The sequence below is a fragment of the Gamsiella multidivaricata genome (assembly GCF_025024155.1).
Source record: "Gamsiella multidivaricata strain RSA 2152 chromosome Unknown BC939scaffold_25, whole genome shotgun sequence".
Taxonomy (NCBI): Eukaryota; Fungi; Mortierellomycota; class Mortierellomycetes; order Mortierellales; family Mortierellaceae; genus Gamsiella; species Gamsiella multidivaricata.
In genome coordinates, this window is record NW_026251733.1 from 54,886 (window position 1) to 80,127 (window position 25,242).

At 48.9% G+C, this 25,242-nt stretch overlaps 8 protein-coding genes across 8 annotated transcripts; 1 reads left to right on the top strand and 7 right to left on the bottom strand.

Annotated features, from left to right (window-relative positions):
• Window positions 1–333: 333 nt before the first annotated feature.
• On the bottom strand, window positions 334–1,744 carry BC939DRAFT_126463 (uncharacterized protein). Its single transcript, XM_051550035.1, has 4 exons — window positions 1,622–1,744; window positions 1,410–1,508; window positions 1,183–1,257; window positions 334–1,069 (listed from the first exon to the last, which is right to left on the bottom strand). Exons 1-4 carry the CDS (start codon window positions 1,632–1,634, stop codon window positions 471–473), a joined length of 786 nt encoding a protein of 261 aa, XP_051413197.1. The 5' UTR covers window positions 1,635–1,744; the 3' UTR covers window positions 334–470.
• A 1,025-nt stretch (window positions 1,745–2,769) lies between these two features.
• BC939DRAFT_483821 (Serine/threonine protein phosphatase PP1) lies at window positions 2,770–4,656 on the bottom strand (the record flags this gene model as incomplete). Its single annotated transcript, XM_051559209.1, has 5 exons — window positions 2,770–2,886; window positions 3,062–3,348; window positions 3,512–3,919; window positions 4,234–4,365; window positions 4,602–4,656. 5 exons carry the CDS (start codon window positions 4,654–4,656, stop codon window positions 2,770–2,772), a joined length of 999 nt encoding a protein of 332 aa, XP_051413198.1.
• Window positions 4,657–6,876: 2,220 nt separating this feature from the next.
• Window positions 6,877–7,537, bottom strand: BC939DRAFT_448405 (uncharacterized protein). Its single transcript, XM_051555216.1, has one exon. It carries the CDS (start codon window positions 7,476–7,478, stop codon window positions 6,981–6,983), a length of 498 nt encoding a protein of 165 aa, XP_051413199.1. The 5' UTR covers window positions 7,479–7,537; the 3' UTR covers window positions 6,877–6,980.
• Window positions 7,538–7,901: 364 nt separating this feature from the next.
• On the top strand, window positions 7,902–9,501 carry BC939DRAFT_448407 (ubiquinol-cytochrome C chaperone-domain-containing protein). Its single transcript, XM_051555217.1, has 6 exons — window positions 7,902–7,996; window positions 8,175–8,225; window positions 8,319–8,604; window positions 8,711–8,877; window positions 8,985–9,109; window positions 9,237–9,501. The coding sequence occupies exons 1-6, from the start codon at window positions 7,949–7,951 to the stop codon at window positions 9,400–9,402; spliced, it is 843 nt and encodes a 280-aa protein (XP_051413200.1). The 5' UTR covers window positions 7,902–7,948; the 3' UTR covers window positions 9,403–9,501.
• An 81-nt stretch (window positions 9,502–9,582) lies between these two features.
• BC939DRAFT_396027 (uncharacterized protein) lies at window positions 9,583–9,999 on the bottom strand (the record flags this gene model as incomplete). Its single annotated transcript, XM_051552258.1, has 2 exons — window positions 9,583–9,696; window positions 9,796–9,999. 2 exons carry the CDS (start codon window positions 9,997–9,999, stop codon window positions 9,583–9,585), a joined length of 318 nt encoding a protein of 105 aa, XP_051413201.1.
• Window positions 10,000–10,811: 812 nt separating this feature from the next.
• Window positions 10,812–17,032, bottom strand: BC939DRAFT_448411 (uncharacterized protein). The gene is made up of 9 exons (XM_051555218.1): window positions 16,733–17,032; window positions 15,476–16,349; window positions 15,102–15,321; window positions 14,894–15,013; window positions 14,509–14,753; window positions 14,264–14,407; window positions 14,038–14,167; window positions 10,999–13,953; window positions 10,812–10,890 (listed from the first exon to the last, which is right to left on the bottom strand). The coding sequence occupies exons 1-9, from the start codon at window positions 17,015–17,017 to the stop codon at window positions 10,869–10,871; spliced, it is 4,995 nt and encodes a 1,664-aa protein (XP_051413202.1). The 5' UTR covers window positions 17,018–17,032; the 3' UTR covers window positions 10,812–10,868.
• A 328-nt stretch (window positions 17,033–17,360) lies between these two features.
• BC939DRAFT_126606 (Pex19 protein family-domain-containing protein) lies at window positions 17,361–19,561 on the bottom strand. The gene is made up of 6 exons (XM_051550036.1): window positions 19,310–19,561; window positions 18,751–19,184; window positions 18,311–18,475; window positions 18,039–18,206; window positions 17,877–17,946; window positions 17,361–17,751 (listed from the first exon to the last, which is right to left on the bottom strand). The coding sequence occupies exons 1-6, from the start codon at window positions 19,371–19,373 to the stop codon at window positions 17,705–17,707; spliced, it is 948 nt and encodes a 315-aa protein (XP_051413203.1). The 5' UTR covers window positions 19,374–19,561; the 3' UTR covers window positions 17,361–17,704.
• A 537-nt stretch (window positions 19,562–20,098) lies between these two features.
• On the bottom strand, window positions 20,099–21,525 carry BC939DRAFT_396031 (transmembrane amino acid transporter protein-domain-containing protein; the record flags this gene model as incomplete). Its single annotated transcript, XM_051552259.1, has 2 exons — window positions 20,099–21,146; window positions 21,245–21,525. 2 exons carry the CDS (start codon window positions 21,523–21,525, stop codon window positions 20,099–20,101), a joined length of 1,329 nt encoding a protein of 442 aa, XP_051413204.1.
• Window positions 21,526–25,242: the final 3,717 nt, after the last annotated feature.

The following is a 25,242-nucleotide window of genomic DNA, read 5'->3' on the forward strand; positions in this document are numbered from 1 at the left end:
TAGACAGACTATATAATTACTCTGTCAACAAAAGAGAATCCAGTATGTCTCGCTCTCCTGTGTCGTGTGCCTGCCACGGTCCATCGTTTTTACGACGAACAACGGAATCCGCGTATTCTCCCCCTCTCCACACACACACACACACACAAAGGCTACAGCCCTTGGTCTCTGGCTGTGGGGCGCGAGCGTTCGTGTGACATCATTCCTCAAAGTTCTTTTATAATCTTATCAACAGTTTTATTGACAACGTCCTGCCCTTTGGTATGAATATGTAATAAAACGCGTATTTTTAACAAAAAAAATGCGTTCAAAGTTGACGCGTCCCTATTTCATGAAGCGCATCGGGACCAATGCATTAAGAAAAAAGAAAAAAAAAAGGAAGAAACACGCCCCTTCTTTCTATGGTACTGGCAACCTCCTTGGGAGACATATTTTTCCTCCCTCTCTCCCTCCCTCCCTACCTATCTATCCTAACGTCCAACAGGCTCCACCGTTGAAAAGTACTCAAATTCAACCATACGGTAGTATTCCATTAGGGGAACACTACCTCCTGTTCCAAGTCTCATCTCGATCCTTAGCGGGTCTCGACTCAAGGACGACGGCGACAACGGCGATGGCGACGGAGTTGCACTCGCGGCCAGAAAGCTCGACGAAGATCCAGACGCGACCGCCGCTACCGCTGCTGCCACTGATTCCGGTGCTGATGCTAATGCTGGTGCTGCTGTTGCTCCAGGTCCTACTGTTGCTCTAGGCCCTGCTGCAACTGTAGACGATGACAGTGCTGGTTCTTCAAGCTCCATAAGCCTATTTGAGTACGATCCACCGATATCCGCGTCCACTGCCATTGTTGTTATCACTTCATCTCCATTCCGACTCAAGTCGTGATCTGGGTCATCATCATCTTCACATGGAATCATTGTAATAAAGGGCCTGTCTCGGGCTTCGGGAGCTGATCCTTCATCGCTCTCTTCGTCTTCGTCAACTTCGAGGCGCATAAAGCCACGATACATGTTCACATGCGCATTCAGCACCTGCAGTCTTGCATTGTAGGCCAAAAGATTAACCTGGTCTGTGTGTGAAAAAATGAAAAAAAGTAAGGCGACATGAATTGCAAAAAAAAAAAAAAAAAAAAAAGGATGAAAAAAGAGGCATACACCCTTAAAGAACGGCGGAATGGCGTACCATTCTTGAGGTTCAAGAGGATGCAGGCAGAATCATCGCCTACAATAGCCTCTGCGGATTGAATGATCTTGCCGGCTGTTGAATAAAAAAAGAAAAAGAAAAAGAAAAAAAAAAAGTGGAAAGGAATGATGGTATATTAGTACAATCAAGAACGACCCACGTTCAGTTTCCCTCACCCACCCACCCACCCCCCTTCCCCTTCCAACGTTTTTTTTTTCCTCGCTTACTTTCAGGATGAACAGTTTCCGCGATCGTTTCGACAGAAAGGACTCGAAGTTGGAGGTTACAGTGGTGTTGATCAGGGACCAGAGATGCAACCTTGACAACTATGAATCAGGGTGTTATTGCTACCCGTGTTAACGGTGTGCGAGGCACTAGAGCATGTTGAGAAGAGAGAGAGAGAGACAAGATACCTCAGGATACGCATTTGAGTGCTTACATTGAATCGACATGCTGTTTGGTGCAAAAGGTATGCGATGGACGTGATGTTTAAAAGAAAGACTTGGGTGTGGAGCTGCGGTACGATGTGATACGATATGGTCGATCTTCTTTGTTTAATAAGAATGGGCTTAGTCAAAAGGAGGTGGAGGAGAGGAGCAAGTCGAGGAGGAGAGAGAGGAGGGTTGACGATCCAAGGTATCTTTCCACTATTACTAGAACTAGTGGGAGACAATGTCCCAGTTGACGAGATCGATGGACAGACAGCGGGATGAAAACAAGGGGGAGGGGGGGTTAACGGGCCAGGCAAGGGGTGAGAGCCCAGTTGTGATGGAGTGGCTGCATTGGAAGGTCCTTCACAGCCATGCCTGTTTAGCAGGAGTGCAATAACATGGTTGTGTCTCAGTGTGAGTCCTTCCTCCGTTCCTTCTACTCCGTATTTCTCAAGGCAGGAGCCATGGACCACAAAAGGACACAGGAAGGAGTAGGGGAGGGATTATTTACTTTGCAGAAATGTAACTGGCAACTGTAGGACAAGAGAAGAGAGTCTGAACACGAAAGGAAAAGCCGATGCTGTGTTCACTACACACATCGTAGTCAGCACCAGCAAGCGCACTGACCATTCGTCCTTATTTTATTTTGGTGTGGGATGCCATGAACGGAAACTCAAAATAAGGCACGCTGTATCTGTCTTACTGCCTTATGCCTTGGCCTTCCGCATCATGCATCCATTCCTCCCTCCCTCCTTCTTTCTGTGCAAAGTCTTTCCGCCTTTGCTCACGGTCAACAGTGACAGGCGCTGTTCGACATGTCTACATTGCCAAGTATCGCTCAGGAAAAAACCCGCAAATGAACCATGCATCCAGCCCGGTGCTGTCATCGATATGAACAACCGTAGATCATATTGGTGCTCTGTCAAAGGAGATTGCCCCTTCATTCATCTCCAATTTCATTTTTCATGTTTGATGTTTATTTCACTCTCAACCATGCCCGAAAAAAATAATAAAAATGATGGTCTCTCAGCGCGAGATGCTCTTATGCTGTTTTCTTGAACATGTGTTCATTTTTTTCTACTGTCTCTTAATATGATAACGTCTTGCAACTACGCCGCTGTCCTGATTACTCCTAGCCGAGTTCATCCTCCTCCGATTACGTGACCTTGGCCATCTCCTTCTTTTTCTTTCCTCTTGGTGGTGTTACTGGCCGTCCTGACCCTAGTCCTCCGCCGTACGAGTACTTTTGTTTCTTCTCGGCCGGTTTCAGGATCTATGTACACAGTTAAGTTAATTCAGGGCAGTGCCGTTAGCCAATCACTTTGTTGCTTTCTTTTTCTTTTTTCCAAATACAGAATAACGTCCATATCGTGCCCTGTCAATTGAAGCAGGAACAAGACAGGGAGTATAGTAAGCAAACAAACAAGAAACGATGCAATGTCGCTTACCTGGAAAGAACACATCAGGGTCTCATCGACGCTCATCATTGCTCCCGCATTGTCAAACTCGCCACAATAGTTCGGAGCCGAGAACAGTGTGACCAACTGGCGCTTCGCAAAGAACTCATATCCATCCTCAACAACCTGGTGGGCACGACAGATCAGATCCATGTCGTGTTTCTGCAAGAATCTTGTCACCACATCCGGTCCGAACGTAAACGACACTCCGCGGTCATTCTCGCTCCATCCTGTGATGTCCTTGTCCGGATCAGACCAGAGCAGATCGCAGAGCAGACCTAATATACCAGATGAAAAAGAAAAGCGTATCAAGATGCATAAAAATGCCACGACATAAGACGTAAGGTTAATGTCCGTTTCAATCAGAGAGAGCAACAAGGTTCATCTCATCTGTTTGATTTATTTTTGCATCAATTGTTTATCGCCGGCAGCAGGACTTACCAGTGTCAGGAACATCTGTGGGTCGCATCACTCGCCGGATCTGCTCCATGTTCAACAGGTCGGGCGAGAGTCCTCCGTGCATGGTAAAGATCTTTTCGTCGATAATGGCCGCCACAGGGAGGCAGTTAAAGCAGTCTGTAAAGGTCTTCCACAGCTTGATGTTGTATCGGCGCTTGCATTCATCGTAAAATCCATAAATCCTGTTGATGCTAGCACACTCGTGGTTCCCGCGGAGGATGAAGAAGTTCTCTGGGTACTTGATCTTGTAGGCAAGTAACAAGCAGATGGTCTCCAGGGACTGCTTGCCTCGATCGACGTAGTCGCCTAGGAAGAGATAGTTCGCCTCTGGTGGAAACCCTCCATACTCAAAGAGACGAAGCAAATCGTAATACTGTCCATGGATGTCGCCTAATAAAGTGTTTCCAATGAAATAATGCCTCACTCAGTCCATGCAAACGCATTGATAGGCAGACAAATGCCGCCAAATAAATAATGAAATAACAATAAAGATGCGGTGTCCCCCCCCCTCCTCTTGTCCCTTGATATCCTTGAAAACTGAACCCCTGTGTTCCTGAATGAGCCGAGGCGAGGGACAACGAGACGACGCAACAACGAGACAATGTAACAACGAGATGCAATGATGGGATGCAACAGCGAGATGCAACTGACAAGGTGTGACCTGAATTCTGAATGGCGGAACAGCACAGAACGAGGAGACTTACCACAGATCTTTATTGGGGCCTCCAGTTCGAGCAGGATGGGCTGGTTGATAAAAACCTCGCGGGCCTCGTTGCAAAGGAACTTGATTTCATGCTCTGCCAATTGCACTTGCTTCCCAGGGCGCGACCCTCTAACTAGTGGGATTGGAAGAGAGGTGTGAGCATCGATAGTTATGTCATAGGAGTTACAAGAGGGAGGTGTTATGTAACGAATGATAACAAATGAACGAAATGCGAAGGTGATGAAAACGTTGATAGAGAGATGAATAGATAGATGTGTATCCACATGAGTGCTGGCTAGTCTTTCTTTTCTTCTTGGCTGTATGTGTGTGCGTGTGTGTGTGCGTGTGGTGGTGCTTGTTTGCTGTTACCTTCGAGCAGTCTCTCGATGATATTGTCCAGGTTGATGTCGGCAGAGTCGCCCATGTTGATTGATGCCGTCGATCGAAGGGCAGGGGGGGGGGTCAGGGCAAGGCAGCTGTTGACAAGGACGCTGGAGTGAGGAAGAGGGAATAAGAGAGAGAACGAGCGATGGAGAGCGGGAGGAGGCGCAGGGAGACAAAGGGACAAAGGAGATGACAGGATGACAGAGGGCGGATGGATGGAAGAAAAAGGAGTCGGTGGTCTTTCGATTTCGCCATTTGAAACAGACCCGTGACAAGCGCTCCAATCGTGTGTGATCGTACCCATTCCTTCCGCATACAAACATGCCAGACCTCCACACACACACACACACCCCTCAACTTCCAATCCCCAACTCCCAAACGGCCAAAACCGAGTCGAGGCGGTGCGTGGAGGCGTGCGCGTGTGGGTGCCCAGACACCACACATCCATCCTCTTGCGACCCATCTCCCTGCAGCGCATTCCCTACACGTGTCCCAAGGAGGGTTTTGTTTTTTGTTTTTTGTTTTCCCCATCTCATGTCATTAAGAGCAGAGCAAATTATTGACAGTAAGGGTAAGCGTCGAACGCGTCAACAACGCCAGACTCAACCCATTGACCACAGCATGGGATGTGAGTCAAACCATACCATTCCTCTTCAGGCATATGCTTCCTTCCCAGGGCAAGCAGGGCCCCTTTCCCCACCCCCACCCCTAGATGCATTTGTCATCCACTTATAGTTGACCTTTACGCCCTCGGATGTTTGTCCTGGTTAGACGCTAGAAAGATAAGAAATGTGGATGGACTTGAATGGCTTCTAAAAACAGACGACTGCCTTTGGATGCAGTCGGATACGGGTACCTTGAGCAGGATGGGTGCCATTAGCAAGAGCATAGCAGCCGTCGGTTACGTGGCGGAGATCAGGGCGGCCAAAACCAAACGAAACAGCAATAAAGCTAGAAGGAGATGCCTTCTTTTTTTGGCAGGGTATATTATTGGCTGGATCGAGGAGTAGCCCCCCCAACTGGCCAATCGGGGCAAGTGGAATCAATGCACCCGGGAAACCTGAGCTTGACAAGAAGGTCTCAGCGGTTAGACGGCCAAGTCCAACGCTATCTGCCTGTAGGCGTAAAGGGACCTCACCATACCCCGCAGGGAAAGGCCCACAGGAATGCCCTGAGTATATAAAGGAACCAACCGAACACCCTTCCTTCATTCCTCATCCTCATCCTCATCCTCCCACTCCAGCGCTCTTCTCATTCATACGCCACAGAACCCCCTCCTTCTCGCCACTAATATGTCCGCCGCCACAGTCATTATCGACGCTGTAGCCTCATCGAACGGCGCCAGCTCCCTCGCAGAGACCATCAAGACCATCGAGAAGGATTCCAAGCTCATGTCCGTCGAGGACTACGCCACCAAACTCGAGGCCAAGCACAAGTTCACGCCCCTGCGTCTTGACCTCGATCACACCCAGAAGCAGCGCATGCTCGATGCAAAGGTCTACAACCCCATGGACCCCTTGCTCGTCTTTGAACGTCAGCGCGCCCGCGACATCATGGCTGTCTACAACCAGACTACCCAGAATAGTCCCGAGGAACTGCTCAAGCGCCAGGCCCTGCTCCATCTCTTCACCCGTGGACAAATCGGCAAGGGCTGCTGGATCGAACCCCCATTCAGCAGCGATTATGGATGCAACATCACCCTCGGCGATAATGTCTACATGAACTTCAACTGTGTCGTCCTCGACTGCGGATACGTAACCATCGGTGACAACGTCATGTTTGCACCGAACGTCCAGCTCTTTGGGGCCGCTCATCCTCTAAATCCCTTGATCCGGCCCAAGGGCGTCGAATTTGGGATGCCCATCAAGATTGGAAACGACGTTTGGATCGGCGGTGGGGCTATCATCTGCCCTGGTGTCACCATTGGCGACGGCGTCACCGTCGGCGCGGGAAGCGTCGTCACCAAGAACGTGCCCCCTTATACCATTGTTGGAGGAAACCCCGCAAAGATCTTGAGGGTCCTCAGTAAAGAGGAATGCGAGAAGGAGGATCGAGAGTTTGAGGAATTGAAGGCATTGGGTAAGGCGTTTGAGGATTGGACTCCATTGCCCAAGGGCACCTTGGCTTTGCCTTCCAAGTAACAGAAAAAAAAAAGTGCACCTGATAACATCCCTGGGGAAAAAAATAATAAATAAATAAATAAAAACGATGGCTCCATTGAGCTTTAGAGACGACTTTTTATATGTTCAAGTGTGCTGGTGGTCAGCTTGTTGTAACTCGATGAACTGATGGAGATCGCTTTGCTTTATTGACGACAAGATAAATACAGTTATTGCAATCGCATGGTCCGAAACGTATTTCATTTTAGTAGACAGTGGCGCTTGGAATCTCGTCGAGCATGGCGGGGATAGGATCTTGGAGCGAATCCCCATGGCGCTTATTGACAGCAACACCCCTCAGCTCTGTAGTCTGAGTCCAAGGCCGGCTATAGATCCTGACGTGGATGTACTCGTCCTGTTGTGTCGAAGCATCGGAATGGATAACACTCAGCTTTACAAAGTAATTGGTTCCTTCAACGACCTGGGTTGTGAACGACACGGGCTTGAGCTGGATTTGGTCTGTGGCAGTCGAGGCAGGGAGAAGCTTGGCTTTGCGATAGGCTGCCAGAATCTGCGAGTTCAGGGTTTCGAGGACGGCGTTGAGCGTGGGATCGACGGTGATGAGAGGGTGGTCCTTGTCGATAATAGTGGCATTGGGGTTGATACCGCCTGGAAGACGCCTTTTCATCATTGGCTCAAGTGGGTCAAGTGGGGAAGTTGGGGAAGTTGGTGAAGTTGGCGAGGCAGCGTGGTCGTAGGTCATATTGCGGTCGAAATGGTCGTGTAGCCGGGGGAAGGATAGGGGAAAATGTGGAAGGGAAAGGTTGAAGGAGGAAGAAGAGGAGGAAGAAGAAAGGGAGCATATTCATGCTATTGGCGGAGCGAGTGTCCAAGCGCGTTAAGGGTGAACATGTACACATCCCATGCATTGACCTGTAAAGTGCTGAGCATTGTCTGATAGACCGCAACGCTGGAACCCATCCGGATAATTATGACAGTGCGAATAAAATTTAATAGGACGCGCAAAGATGGATGAATATGTGCTCGCGTGGACCCGCCCAAGAGTCCGTTGCCACCAAAAAAATAATCTAGGCCACCCCAGCTGTCGAATTCGAAATGGACTGCACATATTTTCATCGTCACATTCCCAAAAACACCTCCGAGCTGATCTCTGTCCCGCCCTTCCCCTCCTTTCATCGCCACCAAACAAACAATCAGCACCCTAATCAGCCAATGGTTCCCTCATCCATCGTCGCCAGATCAGGACTCCAGGCTGCACGCGTACGTTCAACCGCAAACTGTTTCGGGGCTCAAGAGCAATCGAGTCTATGAGATCTCACCGGAAGATCGCGCGTGTGGAACATCCTCAAGGAATGCAGGAACAACATCTTGAAAGTAACAAAAGCGCTAACCCCATCCCCAACCTGTTTCTCGTCCTCTGTTCGTTCGATACACATAGAGCGCTGCCAGGACATCATGCTCAAAGCCTTTCTCTGTATATACAACGCGAGTAAGTGGCCAAGGTTCCTCTTAACCCTTCAAATCATCAAATCATCCACTAGCTCTTTTTTACTGACCATTGTTAAACACCCTATTTCAATAGGCCTTTACGACATCATGGGCCCACTCAAAGCAGGCAACGTCTACAACATCATCTACGCCACCACCATCATCTCCAGCAGCATCACCTTCCGCTAACGAAACCAAACCCGCTTCAACAGAATCCTCAGCAAAAGCTGAATCCGTCGGACTCTATGGCGGATTTCTTCGCAGCCTTGCCATGATCACCGGTCACTACACCATCAGCCAAACCGCCATGCGCTCGACTCACAATTTCTACGAGATCTGTGCCGCACAACTACAGGAGAAGCGATCCTTCTGGATCGGCAGTACGTCTCTCATTGCACCATGCGACACTATTATTTTTTTTGCACGCATATATTATCTCAGGAGCGATTTTTCTTACACACATATATTATATATATATATTAATAGCATGCGGATTGCCGGACAACTTTCAGACATGGTTTTCGGTCACACATCTGCACGTCTGGTTGCTCATGGTCCGTATCCGTGCAGAGAATCATGGCAAAGTCTTTCAACAGCAGCTCGTCAACCACTTCTTCCACGACATCGAGGATCGCATGAGATACAATCATAAGGTATCTATTAGTAGTCAAGACTGCAAATGTAGAGCCAAACATGGACCATCTGGATATTGGATATTAACGCCAACACTTTTTTTATTTTCTCTCGAATGTTAATGCAGATCTCTTCAGGACGTATTATTACTACATATATGCACGATTTCTTGGCCCAGTTCCACGGAGGAGTCTTGGCCTACGACGAGGGCATGTGCAAAGACGATCCCATCATGGCTGCAGCACTCTGGAGGTACACGACTATAGCCTGCTCTCATAACCTCATAGTCTCTCATTCTCAAGCATTTGTCGTCAAGTCGTCTATATTCAATCTTCTAACGATTATTCATTTATCTTTATTTCACCCAATCGCTCTACAGAAATCTATTCACATCGAGTGGTACGCCAGACCAGATCGCCATCCTGGTCGACTATGTTCGCAAGGAGTTGCAGATCCTCGACAACATGAGCTCGGACGATTTCTTGGAATCCCGCATCTTGTTCGACACCCAAGCACCGGCTCTCAGAGGCGTCCCTGGAAAGTAAATCAGGGAGGGACAGACTCCATCTGCAGCATTGATAGCCTTCAAGCATGGGGAAGGCGACGAGCATCACAATAGAGAGTAATAAAAAATAACATTATACACAAAACACCATCGGCACTTTGATAGGAACGTTGTAATTGGGGTAAGGAGGCGTTTATTTGAAAGAGAAACGATGAGGATGTTACTTGGCATCGAGAGGTCGATTGAATCCTCCACGTCGGTTCATGTATTGGCGATACTGTCTTTGCTTCTTGATATCTGCACCACTCACATCTGCACCTGCAACATGCTTGCCCTACAATGAAACCATAGAATTCGAGTCAATCGACATGGGTAACCGCACACTCAACCCCTCCAAAAAGACAACAAAAAAAAATGCGGCTACCATACATACCTTGGTCGAATCAAACCCTCCAAAGCCCATCAAGGCCATCATCCTAGCCTCCTCGTCCTCGGGTGACAATTCCTCCAAAGGTTTCTCCAGATCCACTGCTGCTGCGTTGGTGCCACCCTTTTTGCCCTTCTTACCGCCTTTCACAGGATCATCATCGTCACTGTCATCGTCCCGTCCCCTTCGCCTGTGCTCTGCATCCTCCATATCGACGTCGTCTCTGTACCGTTTTGATGAAGACCTTGGGCTTTTGGATCTTGATACTCCTCCGCGACCTATATCCTCCAATCGAACCAATGGTAGCAACATCTCTGGTCAGTCATAACCTTCCCTTCCCCTCTTTCTCGAGAAGACCATCCCATTACAACACACAAGAAACATAACATAACCACAGAGAATCATCCGAGACTTACGGTGTGGTGAACGAGATCTAGACCTTGAGCTTCTCCGTCTCCTGCCATCACGATCCCTCTCCCTCTCCCTCTCCCTCTCTCTGTGATCCCGTCGATCGCCTTCCTTATACCGTTCGTCGCCTCGCCTCCTATCGCTGGCACCACGGTCTCTATCACGTCCATAGTCCCGATCCCGTTCCCGTTCGCGGTCGCGGTAATCCCTTCGATCACGGTCTCGATCGCCGCGACCACTGGGAGGCCCACGACGACTCGAGTAGCTGATCTCGCCCTCCTCTTCTTCTGGCGCATCCCAATCCTTGGGAGCACCGTGGCGATCGTGGTGACGATCAGGACTTGGACTGCGCGGCATGTAGAGAAATAGAGGCTGGAGATCGCAAGCGGTTGGAGATGAAAGTTGAATGAAGTCTCTGTAGTTGAGGAGACGGAGTGGAGTGGCTGGGACTAGCGGCGATGTTGCGGTTATTGATGTTGAGGTCAAGGAGTGCACAGATTCTCGACATAGAAAAAAAAAAAAAAATGTAATTTTGAGGTCTGCGCCACTAAATTCTGATTGGACAGAGAGGACGCGTCTTATTTCAGGAACAAAACTATTCATGGCCACGAACAAAAAAATATATATATATATTATTACTATTATTTTTATCTAAAACTAGGAATGAATTCTCATACAAAAATACCCTGGACCCTATTGAAGATGGAGTCACACAAAGAGCGGCGAGGGTCAGTCCAAAGAAAGTTATTCAAAGACCACTCCTGTTCAAACGAATGCACCATTGTACGTCTGAAGCCTTACCAATCCCAGCGTCCTGAATTCTCGCCGCCCTTCTCTTTGATATGCCCTGGATCGGCTGCCACCCCGCGCATCCGCGGGTTCGATGCTGACGATGTTGGGGAAATCACCATAGGAGATGTGGCCAAGGATCGCCTCCGCGCATTCGCAATGACCCTATCACTCGATCTCTCGCCATGGATATTAAGCATAGTCGTGCTGCTGCTCAGCTCCAAGAAATCTTCCGTCGGCATGGTCGTGCTCGAGACTGGACTTTGCATACTACCAGCGCTGCCATGTCCACTTCCGATCGAGTGCTGCCGCTGTTGCCGCTGTTGCTGCTGCTGGGTATGATACATAGAAGGCTTTATCGTGGGACTCAGCGTGGTCCCCGCGGACGATACACTCGAGTGACCAAATCCTCCAGAAACGATCCCGGACGCCGAGCTGATTGAGGCTGCTGCTGAGGACGCCGCTGCTGCTGCCCATTCGAATGGACTCTTTCGGCCGTTGCCCGATGGGGCTGTCAATCCCGGACCTTGGCTTTGGCGTTGCTGTTGATGTTGCTGCTGATGTTGCTGCAGTCTTGCCACGGGAGAGACGATAAAGGACTCTCCCGATTGACGACTCGAGCTTCCGCGCGAAAAGAACGGTTGGCTCATACCGAACTCATGGTTCCTGTTGATGGGCGTCGAGGACGACGTGGCAGAGCCAAGACCATGTCGGCTCACAAACGTAGCTGAGGTAGCAATGGATGACCGATATTGGAAAGACGTGTCGTCCGAGAACGACTCTGCTCTAAAAGAGCTGCCGCTGTCATCATCATCCTCCGTCGCAGAGTTCATCGAAACCATTGTGTTCTTTACGTCCATAACTGGTCGGCTTGGAGATCGATTTCCATCTCCAATCTCGTCGCGCATGTCCATGAAAAGCCTCCGAAGTTGTCGCAGTTTCTGTCGACGAGTAAGTGCTCGAGGCGCCTCTGAGTTCGCTGTCTGGCTCTGGTCAAAATTGATGTTCGCTCCCTCTCTCTCGGCTGATTTATCCGAAGGGTGAGCAGGATCTGCTACAAAATGATCCGGCATATTCTCGGACGCATACGAGTTGTGGTGTGGTTCGTTCCGTCTCCTGCCACGTCCCTGCGATGATTTGTCAGCAGCAGAGAAGACTCCTTTCAAGGACGGCATAAATAAATGGTCGTTTTCGTGGCGGTCAATCTGGAGGCCCCCCTGACGTGAGTTCAAGCTGGCAGCGCAGTCTTCGTCATCATCATCCTCGTCATCGTCCTCATCAGGAGTGCAGTCCTCCCCTCGCCTTGCAATGTCCCGGCCAGCATCCAATCCAAGGTTGTCATCACGGTCTGGCGGACATTTTGTCAAGCCCAGCCCGAACCCATTCAACACACTGCCGGGGCTGTATCCATAATCTATGGTTGAGGTCTCATCCCAAAAGCTCTCGTTCTCATCGCCCTCGATGCTCCCTATCTCGTCGGCGGCTGATGACATGTCCCGGACACTACGGTCTCTGTCGATGCAAGAACTACTGCCCAGCGATCCTTCTTGGTATCCAGAACTCGAATGACATGGAGGGTTCAAACAATTCAGCTCTGATCGCTCGTCACATGAAAAAAGTATTGGCTGGTATGTCGGACGATCCTCAATCTCGAGCTGGAACATGCCTTCATCCCGGTCGGACTCGTTGACTTGTTGACCATGATGGCAGATCCGCTCAACATCATCCTGAGAAAATAGACGATCTACGACCCGCATGCGCCCAGAAACCTGTTCTGCGCTGAAGCCCAAAGGACGCTGCTGAGAATGACTCAAGGCGTCGGCATTAACGGGTATAGGGCGTCTTAAAGCTGTGGACGAGTTTCCTGTTGGATTTGTTTGGTCGATCAGCTGGTTGGACCCTGCAAAAAACGAATGATGACAAACCTGGCATATCTGCGGCCCCGCTTCTTCACGCCGTGACACTGCACCATCGCTAACATCCCTGCCTAATTCATCCTCTCCATTGTCATCATCATCACTTGTCAGGTCCTCCTCTTCCTCCTGTTCCTTTGGGTCCCTGTCACCTGCATCCACATGTGAATCCGGTTCGCCAGTGAGTAGGAGTCCGCCATCAAAGGTTGATGCTCTCTTGCGAGGTGTAGCCTGTCTCTCCCTCGCAAGCTCTCCTTTGCCATCATCGTCGGCTTCTTCAATTTCCTCAGTGCCTTGACTCCCCGCCAAATTAGGAAAAGTGGCAACCCTTGTAAACTCGGGTGCAACGATTCCTTGTGTCAGGTGCTTGGACTCGTCTGCAAAGAGATCCGGAATGCTACTGGAGGACGACCGCCTCGCAATGAACTGTTGAACGCCGAGTCGGCAGCGCCCATCCGCTAACCCTAAAGGGCTCGTTGCCTCCCGAGGGTCAGAATCAAGAACTCCCTGCTCCGTCGCGCCCCTGTCATTCTCGGAGAATCCAGTCGAGTACGAGTTACGCTTGGCTCCCAGGGGTGAGCCTGACGCCCTTGTCATGCTTTGTAGCGTTGGTGCAAAAGGTGCCCGAGGAGATCCATGTTTGTCGCGACCAGGTGGAGTCGAGAACGTGACCAGTTGCCAACTTGAAGCTTTGCCGTCAGTTGAAGTTGCTGCTTCCTGGCTGTTATTCTTAGCGGAGGTCATGTCACGACCGAGCGGTTCATTGGATTTTCTCAACAACTTGCAGTCCTCGCAGACGAATCCATGCGCGTCGTCAGCGTCTGATCCTGCGGATGTACTAAAGTCGCCTAAGCCTTTGAGGCGTCCAATGTTCTTTAGCATGGGTGATCGAGATAGAACTTGCTGAGATGTTGGCTGACTCGGACTCTTGGCCTTCTTGGATAGGTTGGATATGGAATTTAAAGAGAACTCTTCGTCGTAAATAAATTTTAAGAAATAGAAGCAAAAGTAGAATATATCCTCGCCACGCTGACTGCGGTCAGCTAAGAGATGACTAGAAGAAGCAGAAGCATATAAAGCATTCATTAGAATCTGAACATATAGAAAAAATGCTGAAGAATACAGACCGCTTACTCACTTGAATAAGAACCAGTCGTAGCCCATAGTCAGATACAGCATCTCTGCTGCTGTTAAAGACTGATGTGCTTCTCCGTCTGCCCAGAGCGATATCCTGAGTAAGGAAATGAAGAGCGGCGTACGATCCCACCCTAGAGGTCATATGTATAGAAACACCATCATTAATTTTTCGTTAACATATTGGTTCGATTGCATGTTGATTTGAGCATCGCGGAATACAACTCTACCTGATATGCAATGAATCAGGAGGCCCTTCGGCGACAGTGCCGGTGTGTTTGACGCACTTCCTATTGTGCCCAACATATCCTGATCCGGAGTGTCGTCGGCGATATGTGTCAGGTATAACCGAAGGTAATTCTGCGTCAACTCGACTGTCGTGCCGTTCGTTTAGTAACAAAATGAATAGAGTAATAAACGCCGTTAGATATTTCCCCACTTGACAGCAACTCATGACCTTCGGCCAGACACCTACTCAGATCCCAGCTCTTATAGTCTCTCCATCGAATGCTGAGATGATCGATGTGTCCCGTTGGAAGCTGCAGCTCTGCATCTGCAAAGGTTTGTGACCAGTCAAAGCAGAGCTTGCGAGCCGAGTACTTATTGGCCTTGAACTTTTGGAAGAACTCGACCCCAGGATACGGCGTTGCCACTAACTTGAACTTGGAGTAGCGGCCGAACGAGTCAACCTTTTCAGATGATGTTACTTTGAGGCCATATCTAAGCACGTTTAAACCCAGTTCAAGTATAAGTGAATTAGAGGCGTGTTAGTGCTGCTCGCTCTTTTTTTTTTTTTTTTGCCACCATTGGACATTCGTACTAAGCGATGCGTCCAAACTATCTGGTTTCTCCGTACGTACTTGACTTTACGGTTCTCAACCATGAGATCGTTGATATATGTGACTCCGAGCTGGTGCAGTAGTTCGATGTCCTCCATTCGCTGCTTTTCTAGCGAAGATTCGCGATCCTCCTTATCTGGACTAGTTGTTCATCCAACGTGTATAATGAACTCATTGTTAATACTTTTTCGGCAGTACAGCAATCGACATGCGTTTCAAATTAGCGTACCTTCGTTCGCCTGTGCCGTAGAGAAACATCTTGCGCTTTTGATTCAAATCATTGATCTTTTGGTTGACACTGTGCATAAAGACTTCGACCTCGTTCGAGAGCGTAGCTGATCGGCATATATTCTTCCCCCGGACTAGGATGCATGGTACCACAAACCGGGCTCGGACGCGTGCAAAGTGCGACTTTTCAAACTGCTTTGACAGCTCCAGAGTGTCGTTGACTGTAGTAAGAAAACGACCAAGCAAGATATGAAAAAAAGAGGTGAGAAATAGATCTGGCTGCATGATATCGGTGGACACGCGTTTTCTTCCCGCCCCCTACCAAGAGGGTAGATCAAAGGAAAGGAAAGGGGGGGAGGGGGAAGTTATACGAACCTTTGTCCTTGTCTACAGCAGACTGAACAGATTCCTGTGTCCTCTTGGTGTGGGGTATTGAGGGGGGAGCCTCGTATTCTTTTATTGCAACGTTCATTTTCTTCTCAGGTCTGGGTATCCGGAAAGGGAAGGGCAAGATGTGTCTTCTGGATCGATCTTGGTCAGAGACATTGCTCAACCCCTGATCTTCTTGCTGCTGGTGCTGGTGCTGCTGTTGCCGCAGGGGTTGTGGGGGATGTATCATATCGAGCTCTGTTTTGATATCCTGAAAAGACATCATCCCGCTCTCTCCCAAATCGAAACTTTGGTCAGCAGCCTCGTCGATCAAAGAGTGATCCATATACTGTTGATTTGTCATCTCGTGTGGCAAACCGTTGTCGTTCCCACCATCACTGCTGCTTTGCTGACCAACTATGCTGCCATTGATTACATTGGTGTAGTTGCTTCCTATTTGTGCTTGCGAAAACAGGAGAGAGGCCGAGGAAGATGGTGCGTTTGAAGGACCCCGTAGAAATATACTCTGCGATGACGGTGCCGATGGCGACGATGAAGTCGAATGCAGGGCCGGGAGGAGCTGGTTTTGAAAAGGGGCGGGGGAAGGCTTTGATACCGACGCAGACGCTTGATCTTGATGTTCTTTTGCAGTGCGGGACAAGGTCTCTCGAGACAAATATTCGCGTTCCTCCTGGTTTTGTATTCCTCCGCGCGTGCCTGTTACTGCTGCCGAAGATTGATGTGAAAGATCTCTTGGTTTTTCAAGGATGGCAAGTTCAGATGGATAGGACGAGCAGAGCTGCCCATTGTGGTTCGGTACAGCCCCGACCACATAATCTTTCTCCAGTAAGGCAAAGCAATGCTGAAGAACTGCTTTGCACTGTTTCGAAACCGATCAGGTATTTCAAGCGCAGGATCGTATAGGCAGTAGGGGCGGTTAACAAATCGCACCACGCCAAAAGAGGAGTGTAAACCATGCCGTGTCCATTTGGGAAAAAAAAATAGAGGGTTGAAGAGAGAGAAAGAGGGTGAATAAAAAGGCTGCTTCGCGTATCAGTCCTTTGCATGCAATTATATATCAAGACAACTGATCTCCATCGACAGCCAGGGATAACCATCACCCATGAAACGACAAGGAAAGCAGTCGACCATGGTTCAGTAAACGCTGAGATACAACAGAGGAAGCAAGCAATAAAACAAGGGAGAGCATAACTAAGAAACGATTTAAAGGGAATAAAATGATTCTGTGACAGGCTGTCGCACCTCTGGGTCTTCGTGCTTTGCGGTGTGTGAGGCGTCGTAGTGAAGGTAGAGGCTATAGAGTCGATGGGCCTGGCTCTGCTGGCAGAGATTCGAGCTCATGAGGGGCAGGTTAGGGTGCTGCTGATGTCTTGATGCTGATGCCGATGCTGATGGAGGCAGCGAATGAACGAGGAGGCAGTGAGAGGAGAGATAGAAGGAAAGAATGAGGGAGGAGGAGAACGAGGGAGAGCAGAAGAGGGCAAAAAATCGTCCGAAGGATGAGATATGCGACCGAAACCAGTCCATGTCTGGTCTAGTCCATATCTTCTGAAAAAGAAACCACAGAAATTTTGCCCATTGCCTCGTCTGTGAGGCTATTGACCGAGGCGGGGGCCAAGTAACTAGGTACTGGCGCTGTCAGTCAGCCACGGAAAGTGTGTGTGAGCCCGGCAAGGATGTCCACCCCTCTTCCACACTCTCCACACTTTGAGCTCAAAGAAACAAATAAAAGAGGGGTGAATAAAAGGAAGTCGTCAGTCCTGTTTTCATTGTCGTGCTCCCTTACAGAGCTGTGTTGCGCATGCACAGAAATCAGAACCACGTCTATGCCCACGGCCACGTTGTAAACGAGAGCTCTTCGCCAATACCAGCTTGATTATTTTCTCCACAAATTTGCAATTGCACGCGCCAACTTGGCAACTCTTAGCTTTTTCAGTTGGAGTTGCATTCCACAGACGTCCGTGCCATTCGTGTCATTTGACCTTTTTAATTTTACGTGTAGCTGGAGACGATGAATAACGATGATTATAGTCAAATGTTCTGTTATAATCTTTTCGCCGGAGTGGGAGAAATATGAAAGAGAAAAGAAGGTGAGGTGGGAGAAAGCGAGGCAGGGAAGTGCAGAGCAGAGCAAGGTAGAGAGCAGCGCAGACCAGAGCTGTGCTTAAAGATCGGAGGAATACCATGGAAGGGATAGAATGACGAACACAGCCATTACTGCATATTGCACTCTGGCATATCTGGCATTTTAGGGACACCGTCTATTAAAACATCAACATAACAAATCACAAATCATGAACGGTCAGTCATCAAACCCGTATATCATCACATTCGCAAGTAAATGATACTTTTTTCATGAAGAAAAAAATCAGAATAACCAACTTACCAGTGCCCACTTCCATGCCAGGTGCAAGTTCCTCCAAGATATCGGCAGGAGGCTGACCGCAATCTTGCATCTATAATTTTTTTGTGGTTGTGTCGAATGGCGGAGTATGGCGTTAGTTCTCCGGTGCATTTTATCAAATCAGAAAAGGAGATAGAAACTTACACCTTGCATGAGCTCAATGACGCTCTTGGCCTGAGAGTCGCTCTTGTCGTCAAAGTCAGGGCGGTCAAAGAAATCGACGATATCCTTGACATAGCCGTATTGCTTCTCGTACCGGGCGTATTCATCGGCCGAAATCTTGTCCTTGTTGTCCTTCAACCATTGAGGATACTGCATAGCATCACGCAAGGAAATTAAATTGGGCGTTAATCATCTGCAAAGGAGAAAAAAAATGGCGGCATGTGCAAAATACTGCCAGCGATCCCTTCCATTACCTTCTGCTTCAAATCCAACATGGGCTCGTAGAGGATATCCTTGGACATCAACTGCTCCATCATGCCCTCGAGCACGTTCTGGAAATCGCCACCCTCAGCCATGCCCTCCATCTGCTTCATCATCTCGGCCATTAATGCTTCCTCGGATTCCTCTGCAACCTGGGCCTATTTTTTTTAGATATAAACGTAAATCATTAAGTTCATTTCACATTGATTCATTCGTATCAGATCAACAACCCGTTCGCTTCGGCTTCCGAGCCTCATTTCGTCCGATCCAACAGGCCATGAGCCCGACGTGAGAATACACGGGCAAATCCCCCACCCTCCCACATGCAGCGAACCAAAACCAGAAAAGCGTTTCCCCACGAGTCCTAATATTGCGAGGCAGGCCTAATCCCCCTCCCCGCCAAGAGAAAAGTATGACAAATTAAAGAACTTACTTCAACCTGTTCCGAACTGTCCTTCAACTTATCCATGGTCTTTGCGATCCTGTCCTGGAAGCTGGCGGCTCCTGCACTTGATGATGATGGTGCTGCTGCTGCTGAGGGTCCTGTTACAGGTGCCTTGCCATTGACATCCAGCCCCTTGAACATTTCCTCAAACGACTTTTGCAGCTCGGGGTTGCCGTTCATCTCCTTCATCAGCTCCTCCATGCCCGAGGCGAGTTGTTTCGAGAACTCCGCATCGAGTCCACCCAGGGCATCGTCGTCATCGTCGTCAGGAAGATCCTCTGGACTGAGCAAGAGCGATTCTGGTGTCCGTTCAGCCTTAGGCGATGTAGAAGAAGAGGTTGATGCCACACCGCCGGCCTTTTGGGTCGTAGTTGGCTTGACAGGTGTGGCGGGCTTTGCGGAGGTGAAGCCATCCAGGGCGCCTGTTATTGCATGTGTAAAAAAAAATAAAATAAGGCAGAGTGAATACTTGAAGCAGCAAGATAAGACTTGGCTCGGTGTTCATGGGTCGAAGAGCGAGGTGTGATTCAGATGGAGGTGTGATTACCATCCAAAAAGTCATCATCAAGATCATCCTCGACGACGGTTGGGTTCTTCTTGACTTCAGGCATAGTGCTAGTGTTGGTGCTGTCGTGTGCTGTGTTGTATCGTGTTACTGGTATACTTGGAGAGTTGATTATTGACAAGCTGTCTGGACTACTGAATGAGATTGGTAAAGAGAGAAGAAAGGCTCGGATGGGGGAAAAGGAAAATAGTAAAGTGCAGAAGTGCGTGGATAGATACTATTCCATCAACAGCGTGCACTCCAATTGAATCCAAGAACCTTGTTATTGCCCCTCGGTCGGCAAGATGAGACACATTCGATCGATCACATGGCAGACCTGGCTGTTTCCACTCAGAGCATTTGTCACTTTGTCAGTCTACAAACAAGACTTTCTTCGCGTCCGCCCGATGCAGCTGTGTTCTCCACACCGGCCACAGAACTTCTTGGCGCTGATGAGCATCAAGTGCGTCTTCACATCGCGCGTTCACCCATTTAAAGCATCTGTTGCCTTGCCTCGTAAAGTGGTCCCTTGGAGGATGCCAAGTGCCAAGGCAGCTGTAAAGCACCACATTGTTTGTGTAACATCGAAACGACGCGTCAAGAACATTGCTCATTTTTCGAAACAATATGTGTTATTATTACTGCTACCGAAGGTACTGTACAGGAGATGCTCGAGATGATGGTAAAGATGACAATGCTGGCAATAAAATAGATAAAGAGTGCTTCGATGCGTTACGAGGGATTCTGCTGATAATGCACGAAGCGGGTATCTGTTGTATCTGTATTCCTCAATTAGTCCAGTTCACCGTGGAAAGCCTTGGCCAGCTCCTTGACCGCATCGATGGTTCCAATGACAGAAGTGGCTGTGCCGATGACGACCACCAAGATCATGACTACGAGTTCCAACTTGTGGACCTTCCTGAATCCATACAGCTTCAAGTAGAAAGCGATCGGGAAGACAAACGTCAACATGCCATCGCTCAACGCGCCCAGCAAGGACATCATCTGTCCGAAATATGGGAAGAACAGGGCAATGGTTGCACACAGGACCATAGACAGAGTGCGGATCACAGCGCGGTAGACGAACTCGGTCTTTGCAGAGAACCCACGCGACTCCAGCTTCAAAGCCGTCTCGATCTGGAGATTAAAAGTCGTGAGGAAAAGGGGGATGGCCAGGAGGACATGCAACGTGATGATGATGGTCGAGATGGTGCGGGTAGCGCCTCCAGGGAGATTCAGGTAGATGGGCGACTTGACAATGTCACCATAGACAGCGTATCCCGAGGTCGAGCACATAATGTAAAGGACGGTGACGGTCATGATTCCCAAAGTAACGATCTTGTTCCAGGAGCGCTTATTTTTCATGCTCTCCTCGACGTGTGGGAAGATGACATTGCCGCCGTATGAGAACGCAAACGTAGCGAGGGCGAGGGGCAAGTTGCGAGCGATGGCGGCTTCATGGTGAATGGGCTCGACTGCGCCGTTGGGCTTCGTAACCAGATCAAGGTCTTTGGAATTGATGATGGAGGCGATCGTGACGATAACGACGACAATAGCGGTTGAAAGGGCGCCAAAGATACTGAGGAAAGCGACCTCACGCATAGTCTTGGTGAGAACGATGGGTACAACCATGACTGCAGCCGCGATCATAATCCATTGCTTCAATGTTATGGTACTACCAACAGATGAGGCCAGATCATGGATGTTGGTTCCTGTCAAGATCAGGTACAGCACGGGACCTCCGAGTGCGATCGAGTTGTAGAAGAAGGTGACAACAATTCTTCCAACGACGCCGAATGCAGCATGGGCAACATCGGGGTATTCTCTTAGGCGAGTACGACTATTTTCGAACAATATGGAGTGTTGCAAAAGGGTTAGCTCTGCAATATAACATGAACGTTGTTAAAAGTCGCTGTACATATAGAACCGCTTACTTACCCGTCGTAGTAAAGGCACTGAATCAGCTTCTGATTGCCATAGATGGCCATAGCACAGGCGAGGGCCAGGATGACCAGACCGACCCATCCTGCGTCGCGAAGAGCTGCAGGCAGGCCAAGGGTGCCAGCACCAGCAAGTACACTGACAACGTTGACATAGGCCTGGAAGTTGGTGGCCTTTCCTTCAACTGCGTTGGAGTAAACGTCACCAAGAGAGCCACTGGAAACGCTCTCCACGTCGACTTCCTGTAACTTCTCAGGGTTGTGTTCAGCTTTAGACATTTTTAATGGGGGTTATGGGCGTAGATCGGTGAAGGAGAAACGAAGGTGCGGAGGAGAGGGTTTTAAAGTTGAACGGGGGCAAAGGTTGTGGGGGAGGAGTGATGAGTGGAAGGTATTATCCCCAGTTGGGATGTGTGTAGAAAAGTCGAATAAGTGATAAGGCAATGAACCCCAAAAAGACTGGGACTAACGGCTTCTTTTTATACAGCGCACGATAGCCTTTGCCTTCCTCTTTCCGGTGCGATGACGGACGGACGTTAGCCGTTTTCTTAGAGTTAACTCTCCTAATGCAACTACCCCACTCAAGAGTCGGCCTATGGGCTGGTCGTTATGAACTGCCAAGCACGCCATAGTTGCGCAAGTCAGGGTTCAGCTGAAAAGTGGATATGGTGCCATACAACCACTGCCTGTAATTTCTCGTCAGACAGACCGGAGTTTTTATTTTCAACACAGGGACTAAGAAGGAGCGACGATAAGCCTGGCGGGTTTAAGAGCAGTGCAGTCTGTCTGAGTACCGACAGGTCTCCTCTTAGAAGGGTCGCCGAATTGCCTCCGCAAGTAAAAATTCTGGCCCTTGGATTCAAGCCAATCGCAGTGCGCGAATGCAACCCATCAGATAACGCCATTTCGAGTGTGCTTTGAGATCATTTCAACGAGCTCCGACAGTTTCACCCATTGTGCAGTCCGTCCAGATCCAACAGGTGCCGGAAATGTCGAAAATACTCCGCTAGGCGATGTTCCACGATAGTCTAGTTCAATGCTGATAACGAGATGATCGCAGTCGATGAACGTCCAAAGGGCCCTCCATGCGCGAGAGCTGCTATTTGGTATGCTGTGATTGGGTTTGTTCCCTGGGCTGTCTCCTTTGTCCTGCCCCGTCTGTGCGTGGTGCCAATTCTTATTTTATTCCCACCTTTGTTTTGTTTCATTTCTGACCGATCGAGGCTCTGGTGTCCTTTTTTTTTTTACTTGTACTTCTACTCTGCTCCCGCAACTACGATTCGCGACCATAGTGGCTGCTTGATCCTTTCCATCCTTAATAAAACTGGAACGCAGTGTGCAATCTATGGTATGGACAAAATATCCTGACACTCCTCGTGGCAAGGTATCAGGACATTAGACGACATAAACCGATCGTATCCGAAAGGTGGAGCAAATGGGTGGATCCGTGTCTTATAGCTGCAACTCGATGGGTATGGAATACATCACGGTCTCGAATCGGTAAGCCATGTAGACTAGAAGGTGTTGTATGTCGGCTGTATGCTCTATTCTGCAACTTCACCAAAAGGGCGAAATGGTGTGATTTTGCACGAAAATCGTGCACACGAGGTGGCCTTAGAATTTCATCATGTATACCACGATTTGCTTCCACGGCCACACTAATATAGAGCCAAGCCTTAGACAGCTCTACAGACGCGTCAACACGTGCTTAAAGACGCAGAGCAAATACCCAAACCCATTCTCGTTTTTCTCCTAGACTTCAGCCAGACAAAACGGCCTTATGGTCACATAATTAAACAAAGCACGAGATCATTAGCCAGGCTACCTTCAAACTATATCCGACCATGGATCATCCCTTTAATTCATAGCACGCACGTCCTAGCACGATCAAGATAGCATCATCTTCCGGTTTCTTTACTATGTGTGCGCGCTTACTGTCTTCCATTTCCGCATAATTCCATTCAATACGTCCGATAGACAATCCTGGCGTGGGCCCTGTTTTCTTTACAAGCGCCCCGCAAGCACCTTTATTCCATGTCATTCGCGCAACTGTCGATGCGTCAAGGCCCTCTACCATCTAGACGCGAGTTATCGAAGAGAAATCCTTGATAGTTCATGGCTCCAACACTATTCTGTGCGACAATTCCAATGTCCTTGCAGCATACAATCTGATTTGGAAGGTTAACTTTCTACTTAAGCCGATCTAAGAAATTAGTGGCGTCGAAAAGCTGCATAGGAAACGCTCAAATGAATGCTCGGAAGAGACTATCCTCGGCCGATCCTTCCCATTTATGGCGCTCAATCCGATTGTTTTATTCATAACGTCGTACATGCCATGTTCATCTTTTTTTTTTACCACGAATACCACAGCCTCTACCTCTTACCCCTGGCTACTCTGGAGAACGGGTGATTGCACAGAAACCACGCCAGTAAGTAGCGAGCGTCCTATATATTTATAGAATACATTTTTAGTTTCCAGGGGTTTCCCCTCTTTCTTCCCCCGAAAAACGATATATTTTTCCAGTACTCATCGTGAACCTTATTGAATTTGAGTTGTAGCCATTCTATTCTTCGCGTCTACGCTTCCTGAGGCCATCCTCGGCCAGACAAATCCCAACACCATCATCGCCGATGGCTTAGTAGCCGTCGTGGATATTGTCGCCGCCGTCTCCTAGATCATCCGTTTACGACGGTTCCATAATGAAAAGGTTATCATTTTCATAGAGATCAGCAGTGTTGACCGCCTCAAGGGCTCTTGTCCATGCCTCTTCTCTCGTAACATCCTCATTCAGCACCACCCCTTCATGGTCCTCCTCATCCTTCTCATTCTCCTCAGGTCCTTCCACTAAAGACATTGCTGTCTAGAAGGCTTGCGCTGGTTTATTATCGACTACATACTGATCTCGTCTGATTCTGACACTAGCTTTCCACACAGAGACAAAGGTACTGGGAAGTATGTCTACAAAGTGTCTATCAAGCATCGCCTTGAGATTCGAGCGCGGCAGGTTCCCTGTGGTTTAGCTGGAGACCGGCTGTTTGACGACGACGACTCAGATCTTCTCAATTGGCTGGAGCTCGCAATGGTAGGGAGGGGGTTTGTATATAAAGTGGTCACTATTGTCAACTGCAATATCATAAATGGCATAACTGGATCGACCGGGAAGGTCTTTGATGTGCTGCAACGTTTCCACTTTGGCTGGTATTCCATTTGGTCGTGTAGTCGCCGGCAGTTCATAGCCCCCGTCCTGAATCCATTTGATCATATCATCCACCTTGGTAAATCTGGCAGGCTTTTTGTTGATTTTGCGGAAGTGGTATGAAGTGCCGTCCAAGTGAATATTGCTAGGACCATATCTCATTTTGCCAAGGTTGACGCATAGCTGTTTGAATATGCTGTCGAATAAATCCGCCGAGAAGTTGCCAAGACAATCGCGATTGTCAGTAATGATATTGAAATCTCGGGTCTCCTTCGGGACATTGCACCACAGCGCAGAGTCGTACTGTTTCTTGCCTTCTCTCGGCCTCGTCGCAAGGTGGGATTTCCCGATCACTGGCTAGATGTAGACACTGTCTCGCACAAATCGGGCCTGCAGCTGCCGCTTGTTCTTGTTCCATGACACAACGAATACGGCGAATATGACAAGGAGCGGTTTCCAACCTGGTTCCGAAACGATGCCGCCCTTCTTAGGAACCCATCGGTTTGCTGTAGCATGATCGAGATGACAATACGACTCGTCCAAAAACACCTTGGGGCGACGTGGTCTGATCTCATCGCCCTTGCCAATCAGGTTCTTCAAGCGGCGGTTCAAGATAGTTGGATCGATAGGCAACAATTTCCGGTGAGTCGTGCATCATGTTCTGGCACACACCTTTTCCCCAGTACATCCCAACTTTGTGGAGGTTGCGTGTAATCGATCATACAGGCCTCTCGATGTCGTATTCCATCCTCAGTTCATTCGAAATACAGCTAGCTGAGCTGGGGATGCCTTTTTTGTT

What these genes read in the sequence shown, in the direction of transcription:
- BC939DRAFT_448405 (XM_051555216.1), bottom strand. Translation starts at nt 7,478, where the DNA reads ATGACCTACGACCACGCTGCCTCGCCAACTTCACCAACTTCCCCAACT.
- BC939DRAFT_448407 (XM_051555217.1), top strand. Translation starts at nt 7,949, where the DNA reads ATGGTTCCCTCATCCATCGTCGCCAGATCAGGACTCCAGGCTGCACGC. An exon ending in CAGGACTCCAGGCTGCACGC is followed by an intron (nt 7,997 to 8,174) that starts GTACGTTCAACC and finishes CGATACACATAG; the next exon opens with AGCGCTGCCAGGACATCATG. An exon ending in GCGATCCTTCTGGATCGGCA is followed by an intron (nt 8,605 to 8,710) that starts GTACGTCTCTCA and finishes ATATATTAATAG; the next exon opens with CATGCGGATTGCCGGACAAC.
- BC939DRAFT_126463 (XM_051550035.1), bottom strand. An exon ending in GGAAACTGTTCATCCTGAAA is followed by an intron (nt 1,258 to 1,409) that starts GTAAGCGAGGAA and finishes TTTATTCAACAG; the next exon opens with CCGGCAAGATCATTCAATCC. An exon ending in CCTCTTGAACCTCAAGAATG is followed by an intron (nt 1,070 to 1,182) that starts GTACGCCATTCC and finishes TTTCACACACAG; the next exon opens with ACCAGGTTAATCTTTTGGCC.
- BC939DRAFT_126606 (XM_051550036.1), bottom strand. Translation starts at nt 19,373, where the DNA reads ATGCCTGAAGTCAAGAAGAACCCAACCGTCGTCGAGGATGATCTTGAT. An exon ending in ACAGTTCGGAACAGGTTGAA is followed by an intron (nt 18,476 to 18,750) that starts GTAAGTTCTTTA and finishes TAAAAAAAATAG; the next exon opens with GCCCAGGTTGCAGAGGAATC. An exon ending in TCATTGAGCTCATGCAAGGT is followed by an intron (nt 17,947 to 18,038) that starts GTAAGTTTCTAT and finishes AAAAAATTATAG; the next exon opens with ATGCAAGATTGCGGTCAGCC.
- BC939DRAFT_448411 (XM_051555218.1), bottom strand. Translation starts at nt 17,017, where the DNA reads ATGGACTGGTTTCGGTCGCATATCTCATCCTTCGGACGATTTTTTGCC. An exon ending in TGCTGTAGACAAGGACAAAG is followed by an intron (nt 15,322 to 15,475) that starts GTTCGTATAACT and finishes TTCTTACTACAG; the next exon opens with TCAACGACACTCTGGAGCTG. An exon ending in CCTGATTCATTGCATATCAG is followed by an intron (nt 14,168 to 14,263) that starts GTAGAGTTGTAT and finishes TATGACCTCTAG; the next exon opens with GGTGGGATCGTACGCCGCTC.